Here is a 12,216-nt window from a genome sequence, read left to right as displayed (position 1 = left end):
GAAAGTAGGAAAGGTTTTGTCTAGGACTTTGATTGGGATGGCTGGCGGGGCAGGACCCTGAGACACTCAGCCTGAATCTAGTCAAACATAATTATATTCAAGTTTCAAGCTGAGGAGAAAAGCTTAAATAGGAGCTTACCTAGGGAGCCTTCTTAGGCATGAGTGCTAATCAGTGTAAAACTAGTTAACATTTTAGTCAATGCTTATGGGAGATTTTTTTTACTTAATGCAATTTTTTTACCCAGTTTCGCCTTCATCAATGAATATAACTTTCTTCATATTATATGTGTCACTTTTCTAAGACTAAATGCATTTTCAAAAACATAGTCATTTATAAAATTAAAAACCATAAGGAAAACATCTTAGATTGAGTTTAATAATATTATTTCTAATGAAAAAAATGTTTCTGTTTTTATTTCTCAGTGTTTTGTAGCTAAGGTAAAAGTTCTAAAATCTTTAACAGTTTTAGAAGTTTTTCCTGAAGGGCATTTGAAATAGTCTTCACTTCAGGTGTGAAGTCTTTCTCACAGAGTTGTTTCATGCTTTGGTTTTGCTCAGTTTGAGCATTTAAGTGCACTTACAGCTTATTTACCTCCAGTGTTAAGCTTTCAAGATTATATCACATATTCTTTACAATTGTAAAACAGCAATACAATTTTGGTAAAGTTTAATAAACAGTACAGCTTGAGTAATAGGAATGATGGGGTAAACTCAGTGTGTTCTTTTGGTTTAAAGTTTTACATTTTCTCTGTATTTTCTGAGACTTGTTTTCCAATTTCAAATATAAAATAGTAGCATTCTTTGTTGTTTTACTTTCTAACTAGTGTTCAATGTCAGATCGGTCTCTGGCTGGATGTGTTATTTGATCCAGTGTGTTACTCTCTTTTTTTCATATCCAGCGCCTTCTGAAATTACAGTGCTTTTCCAGGAATCTTCTGTAGTCTGGCCTCCTAAAAGGAAATATGATTAATTGCTTTCAATACACTAAAAATGCTTTTTTTTCTCTAAGGTTTTTTGCCCATTTGTATTGTTCTTCTGTCTCCTTTTCCCATAATTTTCATACCTATATTCCCACCAAAACAAATAAACTTGAAGCCAGTAAAAAATATTAAATTTCATTTCATACTGTTCTGTTTTATGGAAGAAGTTTAGTATACTAGCTGGAGTATACTTTTATATATATATATATATATATATATATGTGTGTGTGTGTGTGTGTGTTTATTTATTTATTTAATTATACCTTAAAAGTGTGTATATATATATATATATATAGCTAAATATATATTTATATATACCTAAAAAGTGTGTGTGTATATATATATATATATATATACACACACACACACACTTTTTAGGTATATCTTGGACAAGCCTAAAAATCTTTGGTATCATAATACGCTGAAGTTTCAAACTAACAAACCCTTAGATGCAGATGTTTAAATTCAATAATAATAGTAATGGTGTATCAATGAGTTCTGAGCCAACTTACAGCTTGTTTGTGAAAGTTATTTGTACAGGTCTGGATCAATGGCTCTGTGATTATCAGTGCCTAGACCTTCTGAAATTCTGTTATCTAAGATGTTTAAACTCTCCTCCACCTATTTAGGTTTAAAAGCTCTTCGTAGAGAACTAAAGTTTACCACTGGAGACCTAACAAAAGGCTAAGCTTCCCCACTGACCAGGCAGTAAAAATGTTGCTGAAGGATATTTTCTTGGTCTGGTGTCACATCTGTGGCACTCTGAGCCCATCTGCAGCACCCAGCATGGGCTGGGGGCTGCTGGCCCCACTGTCACTGGTGTCACAGCTGGGCCACCCCTGGGCTGAGGTGTCAGCCAGCACCAGGAGGGAACTCCAAGGCAGCAGGACATGCAGGAGCTTGGCAGGGCTGCTGACAGCCACCCCAGGGCTCAGGTCCTGGGCTCATTCTGGCCCCCCATTGCAGCATGCAGCGCTCAGATTGAAGCCAGGGCATCATCTTCCCTGCTGGAATTTCAGTGCTGGGTAGCAGTTATCCTAGCCTGTAGGGATGAAGCATCTATTTCTGATTTTATCCAGTTTGACATGTTTAAATTTGCTGAGGATCTATCTCTGCTAGAGGCGCTTGAGGGCCCCAACAATATGGAACCAATCACGCTAGAAATACACGAGATGTATAATGTTGCTTCAGAAGTATTTTTTATTTCCTGCCCAAAGCAGCTGCACCAACACATTAAATGAAGGTAGGACAAACAAACAGGGCTTGATAAAGAAATTTTTCTTTTTTCAAGCTGTCACTCTTGCAATGTTGTATTTTAGGTCAGCGATATTAAATCTGTGACCCAGTCAGCAATTGGGAAACTTTCTACACGTAAATCTGACACAATGAATTCTTAGTCATCTGTCCTTCCATTTTCAGTTCATTACTGGTGATAAATGAGTCCCTTATTTTGAGAAGCATAATTTCCTGGTCTCTAGCACTATGAAGGTTTTAGTTTTGCTTTTTAGGGGGGGCATAGCTGGTATAAAATACAAAACACAAATATTTCCTTCCATTTGCTATTTAGTAGTTTTTCTCTATCTACCAATGCATAAACTGAAGCTTCTGATAAGGTTTTGTCTTTCTATTTATCTCGGAGATCTGGTAGGTTTTTGAACATAGATGTGCAATTTGGTTAATCTTTACCATCTTGATAGTCTTATCCATCAACATTTTGATGTTGCTGCTTCTGTTATTTACACTGGCATTGTTCTCACCATATTTGTGTAGTTTAAAACTTATCCTTCAATGTTCATATTTGATTGCTTTGGGCTTTGTGCTTGATTACAGCTCTAATTCTGGGATTCCTGTGGATCTATTGAAGGTCTCTTTTTGTTTCAAAATTACTGCCTCTAGCTAGTAATTCCTATGCTCAATGTACACAGCATTACAAATTAACAATATTTAGAGAAATCTGTAGATCCTTATAAACCCAAGTACCCCTTGCTGTGTTGTATGATTTCTTATCTGGTATTAATTTTGCAGAGTTGAATTCTGACAAGATAGAAGAGTTATTGATTTTTCTCCTCCTCAGCTATTTCATTTCATAATTGTTCTATTTTGTCTGGAGTTTAAGTTCATAAACCTGGAGTAATTTTTGACCTTGTGCTTTCTTTTGAGGCTGACATTAATCACACTGAGAAATGAGATTCCCAGCTGGAAGATGCTAAAGAGCCATTAGGAACTATTACATTAACTGACCACTATTTTATCTTTCCCAGTTCAGGCTGAGAATTATTAAGTTGATTGGGACATATCTGTATGTTTCATTATGAGCTAGATAGTAATTGTTAATTCTTTATTTGTGGCTCTTTCTCCCACTTCCCTGAAGTATTCACAGCTGTGCTAACAGAACCCTGCATCCAGTCAATGGGAGCATTTTGCTGCTCTAACAAGAAAGGGCTTCAAGCCTAATATCAAATTTTCCAGGCAAATGCTTACATGCTCCATCATTTGTTTTCTTAAGGATATGATTTTTAACAGTGAGTAGCCAGCTCAGGTAAACAAAGCAAGCAGGAACACCTGTTGTACGGCTTCTCTCCAAGACACAATCTCAAAAACCTTCTTTGTAAATTGCATTTCATTATGCTGAAAAAAACAGAATTTCTTCAGAAGAGCTTTACAGACAGAATGCCTGTGATCAAATAACAAAAGGAAAAAAAATTCCCTGAAGTCCCTAACTCCATTTATCATGAATAAAAGAAGACAATTTTTAAAAAATCTTTTGATTAAAAAAAAAATTTAAAAATGTATTATTGCAAGTGAGTTTCACTTAATACATTTGGAAGGTGAATAGGAAAGGGAATTGTGGACAGCTTGACTGACTAACATGTTGTATGGGTATGCATATGTGGTTTGATGATGCTTGTAGCTTGCTCAAAAATTTATCCTTGTAGAGAAGTACTGACTGACAGTGCACATTTTTCAACCCCATGCCTTTTTACAAGTTTGTGAATATCTTTTTACATTGCAAGTCACCTTTTCACTTCACTTCAAAATCATCCCTGTACATTACGTATCAAATACTTTCCTGGTAGGCCACAGTGATTTTAGTTGTCAGCTATAAGAGGGTTAAACCTTCATTTTTTAAATCTTTGAATAGATTATAGACTATAGCTATAGACTCCATAGGCTATAGCATACTTTAGCTTTGCACAGAAGACAAGGTAAATAGAATGTGATGGGTTTTAAGTATGGAAGGACAGGGACCTTTACAGCCTCTACTGTCTGCTGGCTTCTTTGTCGTAGCCAAAGAGCTGGGATGTGGGAGACAAAAAAAGAAGAGAAAGCACAGAAGAGCAACAACCAGACATATATTCTCAAAGAAATCCATGTGTTAAAGGTATCAGTAATCACAGTGTGGCTGAAGTCACTGCGGGAATGTAGAAAATGTGTTGGAAACCGTAACATTGTTCAAAATGTAGCCCTTTTTAAAGGAGAGTCAAACCAAACCAGAATAGCTAGGAGTGTCTTCTGGAGGCAAACAGCCTGTGATTCTTGTGATATCAGGGAGACTTTCTTGCTTAAATATCTGTGTTAATAAGCTGAGTTAATGGGCCAGTGTCTTGCCTTGCTGGACAGTGTATTAGTGCAAGAATGTATGTTCTTTCTTTAAGCAAGCATTGACATACATTGATTTAGCATTATTCTTCATGCTGAGCTCTGCAGATAGACTGGCAAAATGCAAATGACACAGCTGTGTTGCAGATATATCTTTGACAACTCAGAGGATGACTTTGCATATTCAGAAAAGCAAGGGAATGAGAAAGGACTTTCTCAGCTGTTGGATTGTGTACATCCCCTTCAATATTCATTTTTATGGTAGTTTTAATTTCAAATCATGTCACTGCAAGGCTGCTGGTATGCTGAATTAGTTCCTGCATTTTTCTTGTTTGTCTGTACTTGTCATTAATGAGGGAAATTCATCACCTTCTCGAAGTTCACCACTCAGCTGAAAAATACAAGAGGTAATTAAGCATGGTGGAATTCTTGCTGCGTTCCAGCTCTGCAGCAAAGAGGAAGGGAACCCAGTTCTCTGCTGCTATTTTGGGGGCAGCTTCTTGTAAAGCAGCTGCATAATTCAGCCTCAAAACATCCTTGCAGAGCTGAAGCCATGGAAGAGGAGCTCCAGGGGTTAACGCCTGAAGGACTGGGTGTAGTCTCAGAGTTTAATTCAATAGTTAGGGGATTACTGCAAGAAGTCCAGTAGAGTTGGAGGATTGCATGGGAAGTTTGCATAACCAGTTCTTCAGCTGTACATGGTATTAGTTGCTATTATTTAAATGTCTTGATAGTAGTTCCCACAGCAGTCAGAACTTTCTCGACAAGCATGTAAGTTTACTTGGGAGAAAACAAAAGAAGGGGTCTTCTAAGGGAGAGAACATTTCCTGAAGCAAGTCAAAACTCATAGTTTTCAATAAAGAGAAAATACTGGTATGAAGAAATCTATGTCAAGTAGGTCTTATGCATATGCCATATTGAACATAGTCCAGAAGACTGGTAAGCACTTCAAAAAAGTCATTTATTTCTGCATTTTCTGAAGAAACATTGCTTGTTTCTTCTTAGAGTAGAAAATTCTGTTGTAAATCTTGTTCTCCCTCCCTAGAAAATGTCTTCTTGTCCTAATTAATCACAGTTTGATGGGTCTCCTATCTACCCCTGCAACCAAAGCAGCTGGGGCCACCACCTGTTAGCTCACTTCCAGCACCATTTAATTAGCCGGAGTGGCTGTGACCTCCGCGTTTGTCTGGCAGGGAAAGAAATGGCAGCAGATGCCAAACAGGAGAGAGGGCTACAAGGGACAGCCCAAGAAGGGCGAGGAAAAGCCAGAAAAAGTCAAGGAGCAAAGGCAGGTGGAGAGAGGACAACAGGCAGGTTTGGCAGCATCAAAGTCTTGCAGTGCAAGCTTGCTGTGCTCACTGCCAAATTCCAAGTTTTGAGAAATTCAAGTGTTCAGTCAGGAATGTTTCTGTGTGATTGGATTCACACAGTGACTGATGCCACATAAGACTTCTGCTTATGGTTCTGCTGCTCGGTAAAATATATTTGCTGGATCTGTGTTGAAGTTGTTCGACACCTTTGCTTATTACCTACTGCATAAATAAATAAATTGCAAAGATACAACAAGGTTGTTTATGCTCATGTGTAATAAAATCCTCACTCATTTACTTTTTGTTCTTAGTTAAAGGCTGTTATTGAATGAGTTGTGAAAATAAAGGGAAAGAAAGGTTTTTAAATAGCATCCTTACTGAGATTTTGTCAGGATTTCAGTCATGCACTGTTCTTTGAAGACAAGCAAAAAAGAGATACTCAAACCATTAGTGTTTTATTCTTCCTTGTTTTAGAAAAAATCTATTTCTAAGGGGTTTCTTTTACACTACAAAGTGTTCTTTTCTCATCAAAAGAATGTATTTTGAGTGTAATGAATAACATTTCTGTACCTGTGTGTAAATGCACATTTTTTTTTCTAGTCTACTTATTGAATTGCTAAAATGCATTTGCACAAGATATTAATTAAAAAAAAATCATTGTGGATTTATCTACCATTTACTTGAGCCAAATAATCATATTAAGGACATTATGGGAGAGCAAATTCTTGCCTTTTTTCCTTAGTTTGAATCTTTCTTAACTTTTGAAATGAGGCAGCTGAGCAGTGTAAATCTTTAATGAAGAACTATTCATTACTTGTGGAGATTCTTAGCTGATGAAAGTGTTCATAACTTGTTAAATTATCCAACTTAAACAAGTTAGCTGGCTGAATGTGCCAGTCTCTAGAAAGAATCTGTGTTATGATAAAAAAGAATACTTCCTTTGAGCTATTACAAAATATTGGTAAGGATATTCATCAGATGAACAGGTTTCTGTGAGTGTTCACCAAGCTGTGATAGTCTAAAGGTTGTCTAATTATTCAATTCTGCACATAGACTGAAGTTTTTCCTTTTTGTTCCAGATCTGAGGAATAAGTCTACATCCTTCAAAGCTTGTCTGTAGTTTTCAAAATAAACATATTCTAATAGATAGTACTTTCCTTGCGCAAAATTTGCTTTTCGTGGACTTAATGATTTGACTTTTATCAATAGTTCTCCTTCAGGTACTATCCTTAGTTATACTCTGAGAGCATAAACTATTTTGACATTGTGTACAACCAAGTGAAAAAATAAGAATAAATTAAATATTCTTTAAGACATATTATAGTGGATTTCTACTGTAACTCCAAAGAAAACCTAGAAGAAATCAAAGCACTGGGAAAAACCTTGGCTACTAATTTACTAATTTAGATCCTCATTTTAGGTTTGGTGCAGTCCCAGTTGGGCTTTTTTTTCTGATGTCTCTTCCTAAATTCATCTAGATCACTAGAAATGAATCAATGGGAATTGATCCAATTTGTAGAACACAATTCTAATATTGATAGTAGTTTATATTCATTTGCTTCACCCTAATCTTTTATTAATGCTCATTTGCAAAATGCTGTTCATGCTGTTTCCTTCTAATTTTGTACCCCCAAGCTGCTGATGATAATGAAATTTAGCGAAACATAACAAGAAATAATGAAGCTATAAATTTTGGAATTAAATATGATAACAGTTACTATTTTTTGTAGTTGGATGTTTTTCAGTAGGTTACTTTAATGTCAGATAAGCAACAACCATTGTAGAAAGTCAGATATGAAATTCTTAAAGAAGTAAGCAGTTGTGTCTGTTTACATCTTTTCAATTTTTCTCTATGTCTACCAGAAGGCTGGGTCAGGGCATCAATACTGATTCATCTGGGGATTTTTAAGGATGCATCATCAATAAAATGTGTCATCCAGATATATCTCCTGGTTCAAAAGAAGCAATAACTGATGGCATCACTTTCTCTTACCAGTGGGGGAAAAAAATCACTGGTGACTTTTATTTGAACAGCAGAGGTATGGTTAAAAATATGTTTAATATGATTTTTGAAGTTAGGATTGTAAATTGCATTTGAATATAAATAGCTGTGAAAATAAGTCTGTCTAGTTTGAAGTGTTCTAGGAGCCAAAAGAACGAATAACAATTGTAAATATTTACTATTTGGATTTTCTAAAAATTTTGAAGAACTAAGGATACATAAATTAAATCATGAAGGGTGTGGACATCCAATAAAATGGAATAACATAGAGATTTCAATAGAAGTTTAATTGGAAAAGGCTCCTCACAAAAATGTAAATCTTCTGTGCACTCCAACTGCCATTAGCAGCTAAAATTGTTCTGAACCTGTATGATGCAAAATCCTCTTTATGCTTTGATGGGTCATGTGTGCTTGAGCTGACTAAGCCTGAAAACATTCCACCAAAAAGCTGGAGCACTTAGTGCTGGTAAATTTAACACTCTCCTCTCAAATCTAAGTAGTTTTCTTTGTTTGTTTGTTTTGTGGGACTTTTTTTTGTTTGGTTTTGTTTTGTTTTATTTTTGTTAAGGTCTTGCCCAACCTAATGAGTGATGTCTCTGGAAATTTCTGTGGAAAGAGAGAATGGTATTTTTTTATCATGATGAGGGTGCTCCCCCTCTCAAATGCAGAGTGTCTCAAGTGTTCCTGTAAAAGAAAAGTGTAGTAGCAATTGCTAAGGGGTGGCTTGATCCTCAAGGCTTCAATTTTCAACTTTGTCTTCCCAAATAAACTCATTTGGAACTATATTAAAACAGGGGGGCGGGGGCGGGGGGGAAGAAGAGGAACTAATTTTGACTTCTTTCTGAAGTTTTGCATATTTCTAGATAAAAGTATGGTTTTTGTTGTTTTTTTTTTTTTTTTTTTTTTGGTGGGGAGGGGTGCTGTGTTGGTTTTTGGGCTTCTTTGGTTGTTTTTGTTGTTTTGATTTTTTTTTTTTTTTTTTTTTTACATAATGAATGAACCAATTACAGTCTAGGCATCTTTTTAATGTTTAAGTTTTCTTTCAGTGAAAACAGGTTCTTTTGTTTGAGCAGCTAAGAAAAAATAGAAACTTTGGTTTAACTAATTCTTGTATGATACAGAAATTCAACCAAAATGTCCAACCACACTGGAGAGTTTTTTTAGGGACATCTCTCTCTGTTACTTCTGTGAAACCTCTTAAAGACTGATGATGATATTTCTTTGAGGGATTAGGCACCAGGTTCAGCCTCTGCTTTGACTCAGACTGAACTATAAATTCTTCATATGTCAGGTGAATTGTTCTTGGGTTTATAGTTCATTTATTTCACATTTTCTGGCATTGTAACAAGTTTAAAAAGTGTAATGATGTAAAATTGTTTATTATGTTTAAGTGAGCCAAGTTGAAAATTGCCTGATCCTACAGCATGGTAGTCATACGAAATACATCATGTCTTAAAATTCAGGACTTTTACTAGCCATTCAACAGAGTGCCTTCACAGCAGTCCTACAGTGAAATGTGTTATTTAAGTCAACACTACTTACCTCTGTTAAGTTATTATAGAGATTCCCAAGCAAAGCTGGAACTTCTGACGGAGCTAAAATTAAATTCAGCCCAGCATAGAGGGCAACAGCCCAAACTGTAGCACTTATTGTTCAATGAAATGAGTAGAATTCATCATTAGTAATACCTTTCCAGCCAGAGACCATAATTTAACATTAGTTGAATATTTTCAATATCAGGTGGAAAAGTAGAATTTCTCCAAGAATGAGAGAGTGAACAAGTTTTAGATTGTAAATAAGTGTGTTGTCACTAACAGATATCATGTAAGTATCAGTAGTGTCAAAAAGAGAATAATTCCCTCCTTCATTTACTTTTACTGAGTGATTGGAGCAGAGATTTGCGAGCCTAAATAGCTGCAAGTAGTTGTATCCTGATTTTTACAGCTGCTGCTCTCCTAGCCTGTTGGTTTCCTTAAATTCACAGCATTTCTGAGTTGGAGACTGATCCTGTTAAAACTCCTGAGTGAGCTTTGCTAGGTGCATTAGCATTGGTTGGTAGTGAGGTGCTGTGAGGAGGATTGCCCGCTGCTTGGAATTCCATGTCTGAGGGGCTATCTTGGGTAAAAAAGTCTGATTCACTGTGCATTTATATTTTGCACATGAGACCAAACATTACAGTGACACACAGCGCTTCCAGTAGCTTTCAGTGCATCTTCTTCCCCCTCAATCATTTTGAGCAGTGTGTGGTTAAATCTCCTAGAACGCAATCAGTCTCTCAGAATGATGATCAGCAGGTACATTGGTTAAATTTGGTCTGGGCTCCCTGCAGTTGATTATAAACCTTTACACTAAAAAAGGTAGGCACAGCCTCTGCCACCTAAATTAATAAAAAGTCCCGTCCTTCTGTCCTTTACTGCAGTAATTTAAAACTTTGACCCAATCAACCCCTGAATGCAAATGAGTGAGCAATCTGGAGAAACAGAGTGTTGATCCAGTCAATCTGCAGCCATTTTCAGAGCAGATTTTAAAGATGTACGTGACATTGGCCATTAGTGAGCCAGCAAAGATGAATGGGCCAATAAACGAACATATTTCACTTCTTTCATCTGCCAAGATGAAACATCATCTTGGTGTTCGACTGCTTTTTGTTGTTTGGTCTTTTATTTTCTTAATTTGCACGACAGTATTCTGAAAGGCATGCTATCAATCCTTTAATTGACTTTTCTAAAGAAATATTTTTTTCCAATAAGTCCCCTTGAGTGGATTGGTCTTGAGAATTTTGGTTTTCTTAATATTTTTCCTTTGTAACTCATTAAAAAGATTCTGATTTTTAAGATATTGTCTCTAAGATTGTTTAGAAAACAAATGGAGAAATGAATATTTGGCATTGCATTTTAAAAAGAGTGACTGAGCTAGTTAAATTCATCATACATAAAAAAAAATCCACTTTTTTTTTTTTTTAGTTTTGTTTTACATACAGTTGCTTTAGATTTTGTGAAAGTTCAGGGTAATTTTTAGTAGTATGGATTTTGTTGAAAATGAACAGTTATTTTCAGTCATTATACAGGCCCAGAATATGTCAGAGAGCAAGACATGTCTTTGAAATAATTAATAAATTATCTGACACCTGTCAACAGAGAAAAAAGTAGAAAAGCGTATTGTTGAGGTAGTATTATTTCTGCAAAGACATTTGCTTCTTGAAGTTTTCGTCTGAATGAAATACTAATGTTTCTTTTTTAGGTATTATCTATTGCACAGTGCACTATCAAAAGTAAACTAAGATAGGATTTAAGTTTATTAAACAGTTTAACATGGAGAGTAAAAAGATGCAGTGATATTGTCGACAAATTCCATTGGGTTGTGCTGTTTTGTTTTCAGAGCAACTGGGATTTTATTCTCTTTTTTGTTTTGAATTATTTAGCTCATCATTATGAGTTATATTCATGGTGCTTTGTGGCGTTTTGATCAGCAGTTTATCCCGGGGTCTTAAAACATGTGTTCATTTATGTGTCTAGCTGACCAGCTGCCTTCCCTTTTTTTCCTTTTTCCAATGTGACACGAGAACAGAGCGATTCCTCGCAAGGGTCTTGTAGCGGAAAGCGCATCTCACTGGGTGATGCTGAGCTGCGCCTTTCCGTGGAGGGCTGAGCCCCTTCCCCTGCCCCATCTCACAGCCCCAGCCGCCCCCCGCCTCCTCCCCACAAAGAGGTGAAGTCCCCTGGGTCTGTAATTGCCAGGAGATGAAGCGATGATGGGGAGTGATCACAGTCAATAGCTTTGATTAACAATAAGGTGGGAAATTAGCGATGCTAGCATTCAGCTCCCCTGCCTTGCCATCCCCATATGCTCCCCGCAGCCTGCGCTGGCTGGTTAGCAGGGTGGCCACTGTGCCTGGCGGGCTGCAGAGCCACACTGGCAGTGGGGACAAGAGGGGACAGCTTTTTGGGGAGCCTGGACAATGCTCCCTGGCGTGTCCCTCCGGGCTCCGCCACGCAGACGGGGGAAGGACGAGGTGTGCCGTGCGCTGGCTCTGTGGCTTTTGCTGTCATGTGTGGATTTAATTTTGTCTGGACGTGTTGTGATCAAAATGGCATCTACTGTTACTCCTGTGACCCCATCAGCAGCTCTGGTGTTGTTTCCGACAGACTCCGAAGACCTAGAGAGGGGGAACGACAGCGGGACACCACTGCCCACCTCTGATAACGGCGACAATTCGCTGGGCTACACAGGTAGAGTGCACCTTTCCAAAATATTCCTGACTGCCTCCTTCTGACACTTTCCACCCCATCTGCCATTGCCACCTGTATACTTTCCTTTAATCCTT

The 12,216-nt window shown here is 37.2% G+C and overlaps 1 protein-coding gene across 10 annotated transcripts in view; it reads left to right on the top strand.

The window, feature by feature from the left end:
* The window catches only part of ROBO1 (roundabout guidance receptor 1), a 687,808-nt gene that overhangs the window by 320,018 nt on the left and 355,574 nt on the right, over nucleotides 1-12,216 (top strand). For 5 of the 10 annotated variants that reach the window (XM_072923411.1, XM_072923395.1, XM_072923401.1 and 2 more), the window contains exon 3: nucleotides 12,017-12,121. The exons of 3 other annotated variants lie outside the window; for them this stretch is intronic. In XM_072923411.1, coding sequence (XP_072779512.1) covers nucleotides 12,017-12,121 — 105 coding nt within the window. The remainder of the gene's footprint in view (nucleotides 1-12,016; nucleotides 12,122-12,216) is intronic. 2 more of the 10 variants (XM_041719465.2, XM_030262900.4) reach the window with 1 other exon arrangement.

This window comes from Taeniopygia guttata, chromosome 1 (genome assembly GCF_048771995.1).
Source record: "Taeniopygia guttata chromosome 1, bTaeGut7.mat, whole genome shotgun sequence".
In the NCBI taxonomy this organism is placed as follows: Eukaryota; Metazoa; Chordata; class Aves; order Passeriformes; family Estrildidae; genus Taeniopygia; species Taeniopygia guttata.
This window is presented reverse-complemented; position numbering and strand designations above follow the sequence as displayed.